Here is an 18,134-nt window from a genome sequence, read left to right as displayed (position 1 = left end):
ATTGCAGAAATGTCCCCATTCCTTTATCAGTAGACTTGTGGTCTTAGGAAGGTGGGGAGGTGTTGTTAGAGGTTAGGAGGATGAGATTTAGAACCTATTTATGGGTTGTTGGGGCCTGTCCCTGCAATATCCCAGATATTGGTCATTTCCCATAACTGGAAACTATGGTGGCACTATCTGATGAATCACATATGTGGCACCTGTCAGTATGCTGTATAAGGCCTGCAAATTTATAGTCAGGCTGGTTTATCAACCACATACTGTTTGCTCCAGAGCAGGACTCAGGTAGAAATGGATCTTTCCACCCTGGGTCATGGAGTCAGAGGATTAAAAGACCTCCCCAAGAGAGTTTAACCTACAAAATGAGGTTCTGAAATGATTTAAGAGAGTGAATGTTCATTATCCTCCTTCTCTCTCTCTAGGAGCCTCTTTCCTCATTCGCACCTTATTTCTCTTTTCTTGCCCAGCTGGTCCCTTGTCCTTTCACTGCTACAAGTATCAGTTGAGTGAAATGACAGGCATACAATACATGCACTGTGATCTCTGGGTGCATGGTGGAAGGCAGAGGCCAAATGGACAAAAAAGGAAGAAAGGAGCCCTTGCCGCTCTCTGTAGAGCTATGCTCTGGGAGGGCCTTGACTGCAAAAAGAACTTTACTTTTCAAAGGCCAAGGTCCTGCTAGCCCTCTGTCTTGCTTGAGTGCTTTACAGAGTTCTGGAGAAAATCAGGAACAAGGAAGTCCCAAGCCAGCTTAGCAGCATAATTTTGCTTTCCAACAAACACCACTAGTCTCCAGGTGGGCAGGGAGGTAGTTTGACCCCAATACAAAGGGGAAAGACACGCCACCTTCCTTCATCAGTTGCCCCCAAAAGGATGGTTCCCAAGGCCTCTGAAAAGGGATGCTTCTGTCACAAGAGGTGCTGGGCTGCACCCACATGTTGCTGGTTGGGGCCTCTGCTCAGATCCCAGCTCTGCCTGACATTACCAGGATAACTGGGCAATATCTACATCTGTCCAAGAGTTTGGTTCTAAACCTTGATTCTACCTGCTCATTTCCTACATGTGATAGGAGCAGTAACTTCAGACAACTCTACAGGAATCTTAAAGAGTCTTCATCCCATTTAACAAAGCTATGGCCAGAGATAACTAGCCTATTCAAAGAACTAGCCCACTGTTCTTTGCAAAACTCTTCAGAGCCTGCCTTCACCCAAAAATGTTATGGGAGGCCATGAGAACAGTAATTTCCTGGTTGGAACAAAACATTTCTACAAGAATCTGGTATTAGCTCTTGACAAAGTGCCTAAGTCACAAGGGAACCAGATGGTTCTTTAGATAAGGATTTCAGCAGGCTATTAGGGTGGAGAGCAGGAGAGGAGTATATCATAAAATGCCACCACCACATATTCATATTGCATATGGTATACACCCTGGGGTGGCATATTTGGAGCATACACAGAACAGATACGTGCAGGTAGCACCCCCTATCAGTATACTATGTGTTTGGTACATCAAACTGTTACTTGAGGTCTATGAAACTGTTAACTGGTCAGAAATGGGAAGAGCCATTCCATAGTAGCATCCTTTAAGGAGAAGCTTCGAGAGATGTTTCTCATCTGCCAAACTCGGAGCCAAAGCAAAGCAGCTCCTCTTTTTTTTTTTTATACAGGATGTTTTTCCTTGTTGCAGTTTCCACCGATTAAGGTAATTTCTGGAAAACAATAAAGTCACACCAATAATGAGAAAGTACAGCCAGGAGCACATCAGGACTTAGGTGGAGTTCTCCTTGCCAACACTGTCCTCTGAATGAGACATTAGAGTTCACACTAGATCACCTTTTTTATCTGACCCAAAGCGAGGTTTGGCTCTGAGCCATGGTCCTGGCACTGGAAAGAGTTGATGTGTTGCCACATCTGGTCTTAGTGGCTGCACTGAGAAGTCTGGAATTTGTTTTTAACATGACTATTTCAGAAGCGCTTTTCACCTCTGTTGGAAACAAATTTATTCTGGCAGAGCTTGGGTGGTAAGAGGCAACGTGCAAGGCCCTTTGAAGAGCCAGAGTAGCAGGTTGAGGAAACAGCCACTTCCAATGGGTGGTTTACTTGATAGGGATCGGGGTACGGATCAAAGCAGAAGTCACCTACTCAGTGCAATTCTCCCTGGGGCGCTCTGCTCCTTTCTTTAGCAAGGTTAAAGTAGAGTGATTCTAGAGGATGCTAAGAAGGTTTATGGAGGTTCTCTGACTGGAAACTTCCATGCGGAGCCCAGCTGGGCTGCATGGAGGATGAGGGAGAACAGGTCAACCTTCCCTTAGCAGAGCTCAGGGCCTCCCTACTGAGCTGCAGCTCCAGTGACTCTTCCCCTTCAAACACCACCCAGGCATCCCCATTGCCCCTCCCGCTCCTGTGTGGTGTGGCTCTTGCCTGGCAGCCACCTTTACTTTTCATCCTCATCCCCCTCACTCATGCTGCTGATGGAGGCTGAGGCTGCTTTGGGCGAGGAGGGAGGTGAGGTTTTGATCGGAAGCCACGAGAAGGTGGGCGACGGGGAGCGGGAAGGGGACCGACTCCTGGTTGGGCTGCTCACAGGGCTCTGCTTGGGTGATAAGGCTTGTAACATCCGGCTACTCCTCTCCTGGAACATCTGCTTCTAGAGAGAAATTTGAGAGAAGGCATCTGTTAATGTAGCAATCTCAGGTGGCAGCGAAACAAAAAGGAAAGGCAGGAAGGAAAGCCACCACCCCAAAACACCTGTGCCAGCATCACAGACTTTTACTACATTCTACGTTGCCAAAGACCATGAGTGGTAAGGCATTGACTAAAATTCTGAGACAAAGAGATGCTGATACATAAGATTACGATCACTGCTGGTTCTTGGAGTTCTTTCTTTACTTCAGTCTACACAGTTTAACTGAGTATCTATTATTTGCCAGGCAAACAGCAATGTCCTATGTATTGGAGGAGCAGGGTAAAATAAAACAAATATCTCAGTCTTCATGAACTTGAGGAAGAATGCCACAATAAACAAAATATTTGGCATGTCAGATGGAACCATGGTCTGTGAGAATAATGAGTGAGGATACAAATAGGAGTAGGGGTGGGGGGCTGCATTTGCAAATGGGGTGCTCAGGGAAGGCCTCCCTGAAAAACATGTTATTTGAGCAAAGACCTGAAAAAGATGAGAGAGGGACTCCATGAATGGAAATCAGGCAGAGAGCACCAAGAATGAAGAGCAAGCAGGCCCTGCAGTTGCAGTGCGGTCTGCTGAGTGTAACAGGACAAGGAAGGGAGTTAGGGGACCACCAGAGAAGTAGCAGAGAGCCGTTCTGCTAAGAGTGTTAGCAGCCATTGTGGGAACTCGTATCTTTCACTGTGAGAACCACAAGACATGTTCAAGGGGAGGAGGAAGGTCATCATGGCAGCAGTAGAGAGAGCTAGTGGGAGAGGAGTGTGGGAGACATTGGGGGATATTAGGTCAGTGAAATAACAGGGTATTGTTTTATGTAGGGCCTTCTCTGAAGAGAAGAAAAACCTTTAGAGAGTTCTGAGTAAAGGAATAACAAAATTTGCCTTTGTTTTCTGAGAACCAATCTGGCTGCTGTGGTGAGCACACACTGTAGTGAAGGAAAGGCAGGAGCAGTAAGACCAATGGGAACAGACCATTCCGATAAGAATCCAAGGTTATATGGCACCTAGCCCAGGGTGATGGTGGTAATGATGGTGAGAAAAGGTTGGATTCCCAGTATATTTTTTCCATATTTTCATTAAGGTATATTTATCTCACCTTTCTCATGTACAGTTCTGTGAGTTCTGACAAACACAGTTGTGAGACCACCACCATGATCAAGGTGTAGAAGAGTTCCATCAGCCCCCAAATCCCCTCATGATGTGGTAGGCCTCTCTCCCCACCTCTGGCAACCTGTTTTCTGGTTCTACAGTTTTACCTTTTCCAGAATGTCATCAAAATGGAATCCTAGTCCAGACCACAGTCGGTGGTCTGGCTATATTTTGAAGGTAAAGTCAACAGGACTCACTGACAGTATGATGAACACAGGAAGGTAAGAAATCAAGTGATTCCAGTTTCTGGAAAATGGCACTGCTATTCACTGGGGTAGAGAAGAGTGTGGGGTGGGAGTAGGTTTTGGCAGTAAAATTGGTTTTCTAAACTGGGACCTCAGGTGACTGTTGCCAGGTGCTTTTGGAAATGAGTCCTTCCCTGACACTGTCCTTCAGCTTTCTGGGAAGCCCAGTCCTAACCCTGAGTTCCTCCCTGCCAGGCCTCCGGGTACTGGCAGGCTACTTGGCCTCCTACCCTTTGATTAATGCTCACCCTCCCTTCCCCCCAGTAGCTCCATTCCACCACCTTCTGAGTGCTCTGCCTATGGTGGCTGGGGTCTTTTGATTGCTCATAGTTGACCTTGACCCCCAGAAGCTCAGTCCAATATTTTCATCCTAAACTAGTGCTGAAAGCCAATTTTTCTATAGATTGAGTATCCTTTATCTAATGCATGAAACAAGAAATGGATTGGATTTTGAATTTTTAAAATTTTGGAATATTTGCATATATATATAATGAGATATCTTGGGGATGGGACCCAAGTCTAAACACAAAGTTCATTTATGTTTCACATACACCTTATACACCTAGCCTACAGTTAATTTTACATGATACTTTCATGCATCTGTGTTTTGCCTGTGAACAGTCATATTAGGTCAGGTATGGAATTTTTCACTTCTGCATCTAATCAATGCTCAATAAATTTCAGATTTGGGGACCTTTCAGATTTTGTGTTTTCAGATTAAGGATGCTCAACCAATATTAGCCATTTTAGATTTTGCTTATCATTTGGATTATTCTATTTTATAATTATGAACACCCTCTCATACAGCCTGGGTGCTGCACAAGAGAAAGGGGAAGCAGAAGACAAGAATAAAGCAGGTGGCCATGTCTGAGCTGGTTCTTTGATAATGTACAGGAAAAAGGGTTAGAGTTGGGGATAGGTTTGTGGGGGCTGGTGGAGAGAGGACCAGCTTTCCAAGCAGAGGACCCAAAGTAGAGAGTACTAAGTGAAATTTGCTTGGCATGTCTAGAATGTACGGGGTGGCAATAGCCTGGGCTTAGAGCTCCAGAAGGAGGCTGGACTGCCTCCCTAAGATCCCTGGGAAGATTTTAGTCAAGGGAGGGCTATGATCAGATTTGTTCTTTAGAAATATCTTTGGGTTTAAATATAAAAGAAATCGTAAGGGAAAAGATTGAAAGAAACCATGAAGAAAAAGGTCAAGTTTAAAACTTTGGTACTTAAAAAAATACCATGAAATAAGATGAAAGGCAATGGAAAAATAGGGGGAAATTTTTGCAACATTTAACTTCAGGGGCTGGGGATTTGGCTTAATGGTAGAGTGCTTGCTTAACATGCATGCAACCTTGGGTTCAATCCCCAGCACCATAAATAAATAAATATTATAGATCCTGATATATAAATAGAGATCATAAATTAAAAAGAAGGTAAAAACTATAATAAAAAAGGAGCTTGGGATATTCCATATTGCAATTCACACAAAAAATTTATAAATGAACTAAGCATGTTTAGAATCACTGATAATCTAACAGATGCAAATGATTGTAAGGAGAGAGTTTTTTGTATATTGGATTGCTAACTTTCTTCAAAAAATTGCAATGGCTAGTGTTGATGGATGAGTGTACAGGAAAAGTAGGAGGACAACACAGTAGCACCTTTCTCGGGGGTATTTGGCAATAGGTACAAAAGCTATTTTTTCTTTCCTGAGGAGATAATCAGAGATGTATGTATGTGAATATTTATTGTTTATATGAATATTTATTGCAGTGTCAGACAAAACTGCAAACATGGGCTCAGTGGTAGGGTACCCACCCAGTGTGTACAAGGGCCTGGGTTCCATTCCCAGCACTGTGAAAAAACAAGCAAAACAAAACTCATACAACTCCAAGATGATATACTAAGCAGCTGGGGAAAGTCAGGTTCTTAAAAAGTATTTAATATGAAAAAAATGTTCATGGGCAATTGTAACATGAAAAGATTTTAGAATATGTTCTACATGATTTAAATGTTACACAAGTAATGTATATAATGCAGAAGGGCAATGGGACTACAAGTGATTTTTAGTCTCCTTTTAGTCTTTATTTTCTAATAATTCTTTGATGAATACGGTTGACTCTTCATGTCTGTGAGTTCAACGTCTATGGATTCAACCAACTACAGACCAAAAATTGCACTTGTGCCAAACATGTACAGATGTTTCTCTTGTTATTTTTCATTAAACAATATAGTATAAGATATATGTATGTAGCATTTACATTGTATTAGTATTATAAGTATTCTAGAGATGATTTAAAGTATACAGGAGGATTGTACAGGTTATATACAAATATTATACCAGTTTATATAAGGGACTTGAACATCTGCAGATTTCAGTATTCAAGGGAAGTCCTACAACCAATCCCCTGCAGATACCAAGGGTTGGCTGTATATTAATTTTATGATCATAAAAAAAAAGTATATGGTAGGAGGGAGGTGAGGAGTGATACTGGCCAATTTATATTGTTATATTGTGTGCATACATAAATATGTAACAACAAATCATTATGTACAACTATAATGCATCAATAAAAATGTGGAAAGAAAACAAAACAAATCATCAAAAAGTATATGGTAGGAATAAAGAAATATAACTCAGATGTCTTGGGTAGGGAGATCAAGCAGAAGGGCAGACACTGCAATAATGATGTAGGTGAGAAAATATTAAGACCTCAGGCACATCATCAATTCTTTCAGGTACTCATTTTTCCTTCCTAAGCTCTAGCCCATTACTTCTTAGAGTCTCAGGTTTCCTGTAGCAAACATAAAAGAGATGACTTGCTGATCACTAAAATCCTTTCCAGATTTAAAATTCCACATGCTTATGAATACACCAATTATTTACCTTCCATTAAGGGCATTGATAATTCTGCCCAAAGACATCCAACTCCCCTCAAAAATCAAATAGAAAAAAATAGTGCAGTACAACAGCATTACCTTAGATTAAGCCCATTTATGAGACAAAATCAAATGCCAAAAGGATCTGGTGGCCTATTATTAACAGCAACATTAAAAAAATCCTTGAACTTCTAGTAAGCACTTTAAAATATGTGTTTTTATTACTGTAATCTTTAAGTATATTTTTAGTGGCAGCCATTAGCCCTCCTGCTGTTAATGGATTGTCACCATTTCCATTAGAAACCCACTTTCTAAGAAATCTACCTCTTGTCTACTCTAGTTTGAATCAGACTCATAAATGAGAATATTCTGCCTAAGGGAATGAAGGAATTTGAATCCTTAATGATAAACAATGGTGTCACACTTCATAAAATGTGATATCCATGCAAAACAACTCCAGGCCTAGATTTGCAGCCTCTCTGATCTGTTTCTGGTACATTTTGAAGGGTGGTTCCCCTGCAAAGGAGCTGAATTAAATCAGGTCAGGAGACAGTTTGTAATGAGCTTCCTGGGAAGAAAAGCACTTTAGAAATATAACAAATAATGAAGACCATGGCATGGCATTTTCAAAGAGAAAAGGTATTTAAATTCAGTCTTTTACTGTATTAAGAAGTTTCCATTTATAAATTTTCCCCAAGAAAATAATCCCATTTATAGTCCTGTCCATATGAAAGTAATTTTCTATTTCCCTCCTACAAAGTTTTCCCTTTTAAGAAGTACTTAACATCTAGTGAGGCAATAAATGTCTTGACAAATGCCTTTAAAGGTTTCAGTATTTCAGATATATTCTAGCATGTCTGCTAGAAATGAAAAATATCGTAGTATGATTGGTTTGAACCTCTGCTAAGCAAGATCAAACTCAAGGAGAGAGAGGGATGGTGTTTCAGTTCTGACCAAATTGATAAACAATGACATCATCAACACTAACCCTTACACAGTGTCTGATGTGCATCTGGGTACCAGGTACCATTATAAGGGCTTTAAAGTGTGAACCAGTTTAATCCTCCCAACAACCCTAGCAGGCAGCTAAGCTTACTTTCCCCATTTACAGATGCTGTTACTGAGGCCTGGAGATGCAAAGGTACTTGCCCAAGACCACCCAGCCAGGAACTGAGTCCATGCTCATGACTACCTCTCTTGTACTTAGCCACTTTCACAGTAAGAAGCTTTTCACATTTACTTACATTTTACTTGTACATTTGTTTAAAGACAATTTTGTTTAAAATTATCCCATTTTTTGTTTAAAAATCCCAAGTGGGAAATCTATCTCAGATACACAGACTTCATTTTATATCTCCTTTCACAAAATCAAAACAATCTTTGAAATTAGCAGTGCCTAAAATGAAGATGGCTATTATAAAAAATGAAACAAAACAGTAAGTGTTGGTGAGGATATGGAGAAATTAGAACCCTTGTGCATTGTTAGTGGGAATATAAAATAGTACAGCCAAAATGGAAAACAGTATGGGATTTCCTCAAGAAATTAAACATAGAATTACCATATAATCCAGCAATTCAATTTCCATATATATACCCAAGAGAATTGAAAGCAGGGACCCAGACACATGCACATAGCACCAATGTCCATACTAGCATTATCTACCATTGCCAAAAGGTGGCAACAACCAAAATCCATCAACAGAAGAATAGATATACAAGATGTGGTACATACAAACATATAACAGAATATTACTCAACCTTTGGAAAGCTATGACATGGATGAACCTTGAAGATGTTGTATGAAGTAAAATAAACCAGACACAAAATGACAAAAACTGTATGATTCTACTGATATCAAAGTGTATACCTAAAGTACACAAATTCATGAGACAGAAAGTAGAATGATGTTTGTCAGGGGCTAGAGGGGAGTTGTTTAAAATGTAGAGTGTTTTTGTTTCTGTTTGGGATGATGAAAAAGCTTTGGAGATGGATGGTGGTGATGGTTGCACAATAATGTGAAGGTACTATACACTTAAAAGCATTAAAACGGAAATATTTATGTTTTGTATACATATTTGCCATGATTTTTAAAATTAGCAATGGTCCTCCCATTATGTAAATCTGTTCTTTGAAAAAATGGACACACAGTCCACTTTATTAAAAGGTAATCTCATAGGGCTGGGGTTGTGGCTCGGTGGTGGATCACTTGCCTAGCATGTGTGAAGCACTGGGTTCAATTCTCAGCACCGCATATAAATAAATAAATAAAATAGAGGTCCATATTGTAAAAAAAAATATTTTTTAAAAAAATATTTTTAAAAAAGGTAATCTCATATATCAGACGGTGCCTGCCTACTTGGTTGGCATAGGATCTATCCAATTGATTGGTCTGGGACAAGAAGAGTTTACTGATCTAAGATGAACTAAAAACTTGCACCTAGGGCTGGGGTCGTAACTCAGTGGTAGAGCACTTGCCTGGCATGTGTGAGGTACTGGGTTGGATTCTCAGCACCACATAAAAATAAATAAATAAAATAAAGGTCCATGAACAGCTAAAAGAATATTGGAAAAAAAAAAAAAAACAAAACAAAAAACCTTGCACCTGGCTTAAGAATATTCTCTCTTAGTCCTCAAGGAAATAATCTGTATTTGCATGGTAAACTCAAATAGAGTCACTTCATTTTAAACAGGAATGAATTCTGTTTTCAGAGTTAATGAAGCAATGGGGCAGGTCATTCAAAATAATGCATAATGTTTCTAAAAACAGCATATGTGGCAAGGTGCTAATATTTCAAAAGAATGTGTCTTCTCTTAGAAGTTGGATACTTCAAACAAAAACAACAAAGTTTTGCTAGGAAGACCCTACCCCTAAATCAAACCCTAGGTCAACATCTCCTGACCTAGGTTCCTTGACCCTCAGTACTAAGTAATACTTTGGAAAGTACTACTACAGCATCACTTCCAACATGGTAACAAAGCTTCAAAATTAATCTTCTTTAAAGACCCTTCCTTGAGATGGTCTGTCTTTCAAAAACACACCCACCTAAGAGAGGTAATACTGTGTCTCTGTTGGAAAGGTGCTATAGTTTGGGTTTGGAATGACCCCCAAAGGTCCACTTGTTAAAGGCTTGGTCTTCCGCTCATAGCACTACTGGGAGGTGGTGGAAACTTTAAAAAAAAATGAGGCCTAGTGGGAGGTCTTCCTGTCACTGGGAGGAATCCTCAAAGGAAATTCTGAGACCCCCTCTCTTCTTCTTTCCCTTCACTTCCCAGCTGCCATGAAGTGAGCAGCTTCCTCTATCACATACTGCTATGATGTACTGTTTCAGCACAGACCCAGAAACAATGGGACCAATCAACCATGGACTGAAGCCTCCAAAAACTGAGAGCCAAAATAAACCTTTCCTCTTTTAAAGTTGATTTTGTTGTTGTAACACAAAGCTGACTAACACAGAAGGCTTCCCTTTGTCACTCTGGCTGGGTTATAGGCTACCTTCTGAGTATGAGTCAAGACTACTTAGAATAAGCAAGCTGGGTGTAGCAGTACATGCCTGTAATCCCAGAGCTCAGGAAGCTGATGAAAGGAGGATCTCAAGTTTGAGGCCAACCTTGGCAATTTAGTGAGACCCTGTCTCAAAATTTAAAAAATTAAATAAATAAATAAATAAATAAGAAGGGCTAGGGGTCTAACTCAGTGGTAATGTCCCTGGGTTTAATTCCTAGTACTGGGAAGGAGGAGGAGGAAGAGGAGGCGGTTGCACATGCCTGTAATTCCAGCTACTTGGGAGTCTGAGGAAGGAGGATTGCAAGTTCCAGGCCAGTCTCAGCAACTTAGCAAGGCCCTCAGCAACTTAGTGAGACCCTGTCTCAAAAATAAAAAGGGTTGGGAATGTGGCTCAGTGGTAAAGTGCCCCTGGGTTCAATCCCCAGTAGAAGAAGGGGAAGGGGAAGGGAAAGAGGAAGAAGAGAAAGAAGAGGAAGAAAAAGAAGAGGAGGAGGAGGAGAATCAAGCAAAAATAGTTGAATAAGTAGAGTGATGAGACTGAAAAACAGTAGCTTGTACTCTCATAATTCACCAATGAAACTGAATAAGTGGCAAAGATAATCCATTATAGCATTTAAGACATCCATGGATTGCTTGCTTTAAATTCTCAAAAGCCATTGTGGCTGACAGCCTCCAAGATGACCCCCAATGTTTCCACTTCGTGCTATTCACATCCTTATGCAGTGTCTTCCCACAATGGATAAGGAGCAAATTCAAATATTCCTTGGAGTCAGGTGGGCAGCATAAATGTGTGAGTCAGGTTGGGGGAGGGGGAGAAACCATGGGGAATGATGTGGCCATAGAAAAGCAGAGAAGTTCATGCCCTCTCGAAAAGAAACTGTAAAATATCGTTGAGGGCCAAGAAAACCAATTCTGCTTATTGAATTTGATCCACCAAATACAAAGTTTTAATCCAGCACCATTAGCAATGAAAAGCTAATGGTATGGAAGATTCACACCTCATCATATTCTTTGTAGATGCTGGAAGGTTCTGTGAATGGGTCTTCCTCACACATCTATTCAATCATATGTCCATTCAATCCAGAAACATTTATGGAGTACCCATTATAAGCTACATACTATGCATACTGATCCTGTTGTACCAAATTTTGTACTTTAAATCCTTGTATTTTGTGCCTTTCCAAGTTTGGGTAATTTGTATCAATACTGTATTTGCAGGTAATGCAGATCTTCTAGTTTAAGAAATGAGTTCCAGTCCCAAATCCACAAATAAAGAATTATTATAATAATAGCATATTCATGAAAAGCAAATTACTTATCTTGGCGTTTAACATCCTTGTAACTATTTCCGTACTTTTAATGTCAACAGGAAAAAAGTAATGTCTAAGTCTGGCTGATACAGTAAATTAACGTTAATAACAGTTTTGACACTAATAGCAAGTTTGAAAAAGAAAAACCTCCAGTCTCTAAGCTGGGTTTCATTTCTTAAAAATCACCTCAGCTCACTGTCACCAGACTCCCCAAGAACAATTCCAGCTACTATTTTGCCTTCACTGGATGCTTGAAAAGACTAGGGCCATAAAGTTGCTACAAAATTATATCCTTTTCCTGCCTTTGCTCACCTCAGGTGGAGAAAACATCCACCCCTTGTATTACAATATGAGGGCTTCTCAGCAGATACACATTTCTGAATCCCTGTAAGCAAATGAATACCTATATGGTTTCATTAAAAAACCACTAGCTATTCCTTCAGAGTCTGAAAGTTAGTTGTGAAAATGTGGTAAGGTATGCACGAGATTAAATAAGAAATTTCAGACTTCATGTTATAGAGATCAGAGAACAGTCTTCACTTTGCCTATCTTTGTGTTCCTCCATAGTGCTGTGCACAGACAAAAACATTAATAAATGTCATGAATTAAATTGTCTGAACTGAAAATTTTAACAGGCCTGAAGAAAATGGAAAGGAACCCAACACCTGGCTCTTCCACTCTTGCCAGCTCTTTCTAGAAGTTATTAAAAGCTCAAACAGCCCTTGCATAGTTTCCACCTCTCCCCACTCAAACTCAGACAAATAGGTAGGATAAGGTTAGCCTATAACATTCACCTCTGTAATCACTTAGAGGCTACTAGGTTTTAAGCAAGCCATCTCTTCCCAAACATTGTTCTTTTTCTATTATTAATTGAGTGTTTTACTTTTAGATAATCCTATAATGAATGAGCTCAAATGAGCAGAGGCAGCAGTGACAACCCATCAATAAAATAATTAAGTCAATGTGGATTTCATTAGAGACTTCTCATATCATAATAGGAAATCTAGGCTACTTAAAATCAGGGAAAGCAAGAGGAATCATGTATTTTTGTTTTGTTTTACAAGGAAAGTCAGCATTAAAAGTATTTGTTTCATAGAACCCCCCTCAGTTCTGCTGACTATGCCAGTTATTTACTCAGGAAGGGCAAGCATTGTAGAAATACCAGTGGAAACCTAGGTGATTTCCAGAATATTCTTTTTTCCCTTTCCATAGTTTTCATTCAAAGTTGTCCATAGAATTTAGGCAAGAAGATGATTTACATTTTTTTCTCAGTTTATGGCTTCAGTCTCTAAGATTTTGTGACTTATCCTAACCCTTGTATGCCATGAAAAAATAAGAGTCAGGTCATGATAGGCACAGCTACAGGGCAAAATTCTACTTCTTCTCTCTTCCTTTCTTCCAAAAGAGAAAGGAGAAAGGTTCCTGACAATGAAAGGTAACCAAGGCAGCTACACTTCTTTTACATTCTCCTCCTCAAAACATAAATGCCTCTGGTAGATCCAAGAGCCAATGGCCTTGGCTTGCAACACAAGCTCCATGCCACCAATGATTGGTTTACCCTTAATCCCAAGCTTTACATCATCTCCAACTGAGAGATTGGGATGAGCTACTAAACTCTGCAATAATTGACATTCAGTGATTACTGAATGGCTAGTAAGCTCTGGACAAGAAAGAGAAAGAGACCAGGCCTGGCTTTGGGTGCTACTATATACCATATTGAGGAGTAAAGCCATAACTCAATAAGGAAGTAACATGGTCTTAAAGTCATTTGGGTTGATGCCCAAGCAGAGGTCACATAGTGGTCTGAGATAAGGGAAGCACTTGTGTGGCTCCATGGAAAGGAAGATAAACTGAAAACACTCATTCCTGTGGGACCATGTGAAATAATTACATACCCATGCTCCATCAGGTCCGAACAGTTCTAGGAAGTTGCCAATGAATTCCCTTGACTTTTCTTCCCACTTTTGAATTAGATCATGACTCTTTTCTTCCACTCTGTTAACAAATTCCTTTGACCTTTCCTCCACATTCTTGACCTTTTCTTTCATCTTGTCCACCTGGTTCTGGAAACGGTACTTCTTTTCCTGAACACAATTTATAGAAGAAAGAAGTGGATTTATCCAAGAGGGCATGAGAGAGATCACACTAATGGTAACATTTTATGTCAACTTGTGTTTGTTCCTAACATTAAGAGTCAGGATGTTGCCATTTCCCAAGGGCTAGATTGACAGGAAGGGCAATTCTTGTAAGAAAGTCATTTGTCATTAATCTATTTGGATATGTAAAGGGAAGTAAAAGTCATTTTAATATTTTCATTCTGTTAAATGTCTATGAGCTAAATTCACTTATATAAGAGAAGAATAAAAAATATACAGTTGCCCTTTATTGGGCAAATATCTCACCCAATTCTTCTGGGACTTAGACAAAAGTACAAGTTGTGTACAGAATGTTTTTCTGGTTAGGTAGGACATTGTTAAAACCAAAATTACTTGTCATAAGTGGACCATTTACTGAGTTTTTGAACCTGTGTTATACTGAAATTTTCATTGTAATGATATTTTCCAGTAAGTTAGTTGGACTGCATCACTTTCCTTGGTGATGAAGAAAGTTTTTGTTCTGATAGCTTCTCTGAACCTTGGATTTTGTTCTTAGGGAATTTATGCAGCAGTTTTGTCTACCTATATGCCTGGAAGCCACTGTGTGTTTCGCAAGTCATACATCACCTCTAAACCTGTTTTCTAATCTGTAAAATGGTGGTAATAATCCTCCCTACCTCACAGGGTCGCTGTGAAAATTAGGTAAGACACCGCATATAAGTGCTTGACACATGCCTGGCATTTTGGAAATTCTCCATATGCATTGGCTGTTTCACTGGGATTAAGTGGCACTGGCATTTATCTGTTATCTCATAAACATGATATCAAAACAATGAAAATAACATGAGGCAAACAGTCTTCCCCCATAAAATCATGATATGTTTTCCACTTAAAGGGTAATAAGATATATATATATATATATTTTTTTTTTAATGTGTGGAACTCAAATTCATTTTGTATTTCAGAATTTTCTGAAACACCTTGAATATTGTGAAACTGATACAGATCTTCCTTGGATCCCTGACTTAGATCTTCCAAACCTTACTGCAGCCTCAGGGAGAGGAATGAGCTATGTAAATGTCACCACTTAGTAATATATATACACATATATGCTGTGGGAAGTCATTCAGTCTTTTTTGACTTACTGCGTGAACTTAGGTGAGTTGCTCAACTTCTCTGGGCCTCTGTTTCCTCAACCCTGTGTTGGATAAGGTCATTATACCCAATGTTGTAGGCTTATCATGAGGAGTAAATTAAATAATCCAGGTAAAACACTCAGATGGGCACATGATATGCTCTTAAGACATTTTAACTGTTGTTTTTATAACATTCTCTTCCACAGTTCATTTTGCACAGAAAATGGTTACTATGTACAGCTCTCAGGGGCAGCATGGGGAGCACTGGGCTAGAAGTCATGATACTGGGAGCTGCTGCGGCCTCCACCTCTCCCTTATTTGAGGGATGTTGGCCAGGTTCCCTCTCTGGGTTCTGCTTTCTTCATCTCTGAATCAAGGGACTTAGACTTAATGACTGGCCCCCGTCAGGTCCCTGCCACTTCTGAGGTTCTGTGATTCATCTACACGCCCATCCAACACATTCAATTTCATCTCTGAGCTGCGGCCAGGTTTGTTGTCACAGAAAGGCAGGGAGTGCATCCACACTGTCTGCACGGTTCCTTGAGCTAAGTGGCTTATCTAAAGACCATTTAAAGAGAGTGAGCAATAACTTTTGGAAATGGCTTGCCATGCTTGGATGGTTGACTGAATTCAATTTAAAAGAACAGACAGTTTAATTTATTGAAATAACCAGGGCTTTATTCTCTGTAAGATACCAAATAATCACTTTGACTGAATTCTTTTCAGCCACTTGTTCTGGTGCCACCCAAACCCGACATTTTCCATTTTGTTGCCCGGCTTGTGCGAAGCAACAAAGCTGGACTCCCAACACTCTCTGCCTCAGGAGGACAATTAATAATCACTGATTTACAATTAATGAACCTCTCCTAGTTTGAAGGTACCAATGATCAATTATGTAGATGCTGGATAATTATGTCTGCACGTGATGACAAGTACCTAGTATGGAGTTTTTAATTTTTTTTTTGTACTGAGGATTGAAACCAGGGGCATTTTACTTCTGAGCCACATCCCCAGCCCTTTTTATTTTTTATTTTGAGACAGGGTCTCGCTAAGTTGCTGAGGCTGACTTTGAACTTGTGATCCTCCTGCTTCAGCCTCCCAAGTAGCTGGGATTACAGGCATTCACCACCTGGTATAAGCACATGGTTTTCAAGACAAATCACTCTTTCAAAGTATAGTATCTATTTGTGGGAGTTGAAATTATGTATGTATGAGGACTCTCATTTTCATCAAAGGTATCAGCTCCTTGGAGGCCAGGCAAATATAGTTGTCCAGACTCACTAACATCACCTCCAGCCATGGGGCTGCCCTTTTGCTTTGTAACAGCTTGTTTTGCTTGTTTTAAAGATTGTTTTAATAGTTGCTCTATTATTAAACTAACAACACCTCTGTGGGAACAATACAGTAGAAATACAAAAGGAAGTCAAGGACTTTAGACTTTATTTAAGCAGCTGTAATTTCTCTGGACAATAAAAAATGGTTGTTAAGGTTTCTAATGAGCAGGTGTAAGCCCTAAAGAAAATGAAAAATTTTAAGTGTTAAAACAAGACAGCATTTTCTCTGGGCTTAGCATTTCATTGTCTCCCCTTGCCCTCCTTCTTTTCCTTTGAGCAGAAGACAAATCTTGCCTTTTACAAGGGGAAGGTTTCCCAGAAACCCTTTATGCAGGTCTGAAAACTTAAGAGGGAGGTTGTGGTGAGGGAAGGGAAGTGAGGAAACTCTTTAATGAAATGTGAAGCTCACTACCTGTTTCTTGTTAACTTATATTACCCCTTTGGAAATTGGTTTCCTCATCTGTAAAATGGGGATAAAAACACATCATTGGGTTGTGATGTGGAGTAAATGGAACAATAAATGCAAAGCATTTTTTTTTTCAGTACCAGAAATTGAATCGAGGGGCACTTAACCTCTGAGCTACATCCCCAGCCCTTTTCATTTTTTATTTTGAGACAGAATCTCACTAAATGGTTGATGCTGGCCTAAAACTTGTGTTTCTCCTGTCTCAGCCTCCCTGAGTCACTGGGATTACAGGCATGTCCCACAGCACCCAGCTAATACAAAACATTAAGAACACTGCATGGCACATAGTAACCACTTGGTACATGGCAGCAGTGGTAGCAGTGAAGGTGTGATGTGGTGGTCCTCAGGGGACATGGAGGGGCATGCTTACATTTATAAAGCTGACATTCAGTTCCTTGGCTGTGTACCCTCTCTGAAGGTTGCGTCGGGCATACACATCATAGTCCCGGACAATTCTGGTGATGATGTCTGATGTTGAGATGCCTTCTGTTCTCTGGGTGGGAACAAACATTCCTGTTCAAATAGGAAAGGAGATAAAACTAAGATCAGTTTGGTTGACCCATTTCCTTTCATAGTCCTCCTTTCCAGGACAAAGTTGGAACTCTTAGCTATGCCAGGAAGGCCTTCAGGTCTGGCCCCAGATCTTCCAGCCTTAGTTCCAAACACTTGCCCCCTACCATAAACCCTGTGGAGTCATCTCAGTCCTGTTCACAGGGTGCACCATGCACTCATCTGGCTCCTGATGTTAACTCATGCTGAGCCCATCCTTTCTGCCTTGGATACCACTTCCCTACTCATATCAACTACAGAGCTTCTCCTCATCCTGCATGGCCCAGCTTCAAGTTTCTACCTCTGGGAAGTCTTTTCTGATATCACCAGGCAGGATCCATAACATTTCGGACATAAACACATCTTCTGTTAACACAGGGATTTTTAATATTTGACTCTGCAAAGAAACGACATTTCAAAGGTGCAGATTATGCCTTGTCATTGCATCCCCAGCACCCAGCTCAGTGCCTCTGTGTCTAGCACATGAAATGTGCCCAATAAATGCAAATCAAATGAGTAAGTGAATGAAGAATAACTGAGTCAATGAATTAGTCATATCACAGCAACTCCTGCTCTTCCAGGGAAGTCTATGTCACATTATACTGAAGGAAACGAGGAGAAAGTATACTGCTTTTGTTATCTCTGATCTAAAAACATGTCTGTGCAGGTCTGGATGATTTTATCTAAGAGTCTACTCTGCATGGAAGTTTTACCACACAAAGGTCCTCATCTGGAATATGTGGGACTGAGTAAAATAAACACACAGGGTGCCAAGATCTAATAGTTCTA

The 18,134-nt window shown here is 40.2% G+C and overlaps 1 protein-coding gene across 4 annotated transcripts in view; it reads right to left on the bottom strand.

Annotated features, from left to right (window-relative positions):
- Positions 1–1,550: 1,550 nt before the first annotated feature.
- PCYT1B (phosphate cytidylyltransferase 1B, choline) overlaps positions 1,551–18,134 on the bottom strand; it is an 84,766-nt gene continuing 68,182 nt past the window's right edge. For 3 of the 4 annotated variants that reach the window (XM_079125069.1, XM_079125067.1, XM_079125070.1), the window contains exons 6-8: positions 17,167–17,309; positions 13,660–13,848; positions 1,551–2,646 (exon numbers count right to left, since the gene is read on the bottom strand). In XM_079125069.1, the coding sequence (XP_078981195.1) occupies positions 2,434–2,646; positions 13,660–13,848; positions 17,167–17,309 (545 nt within the window). In that variant the 3' untranslated portion in view covers positions 1,551–2,433. The remainder of the gene's footprint in view (positions 2,647–13,659; positions 13,849–17,166; positions 17,310–18,134) is intronic. The other variant, XM_079125068.1, reaches the window with a different exon arrangement.

The sequence above is a fragment of the Sciurus vulgaris genome (genome assembly GCF_902686455.1).
Source record: "Sciurus vulgaris genome assembly, chromosome: X".
Classification (NCBI taxonomy): domain Eukaryota; kingdom Metazoa; phylum Chordata; class Mammalia; order Rodentia; family Sciuridae; genus Sciurus; species Sciurus vulgaris.
Note: the sequence above shows the minus strand (reverse complement) of the source record. Positions and strands in the feature narration are given on the sequence as shown.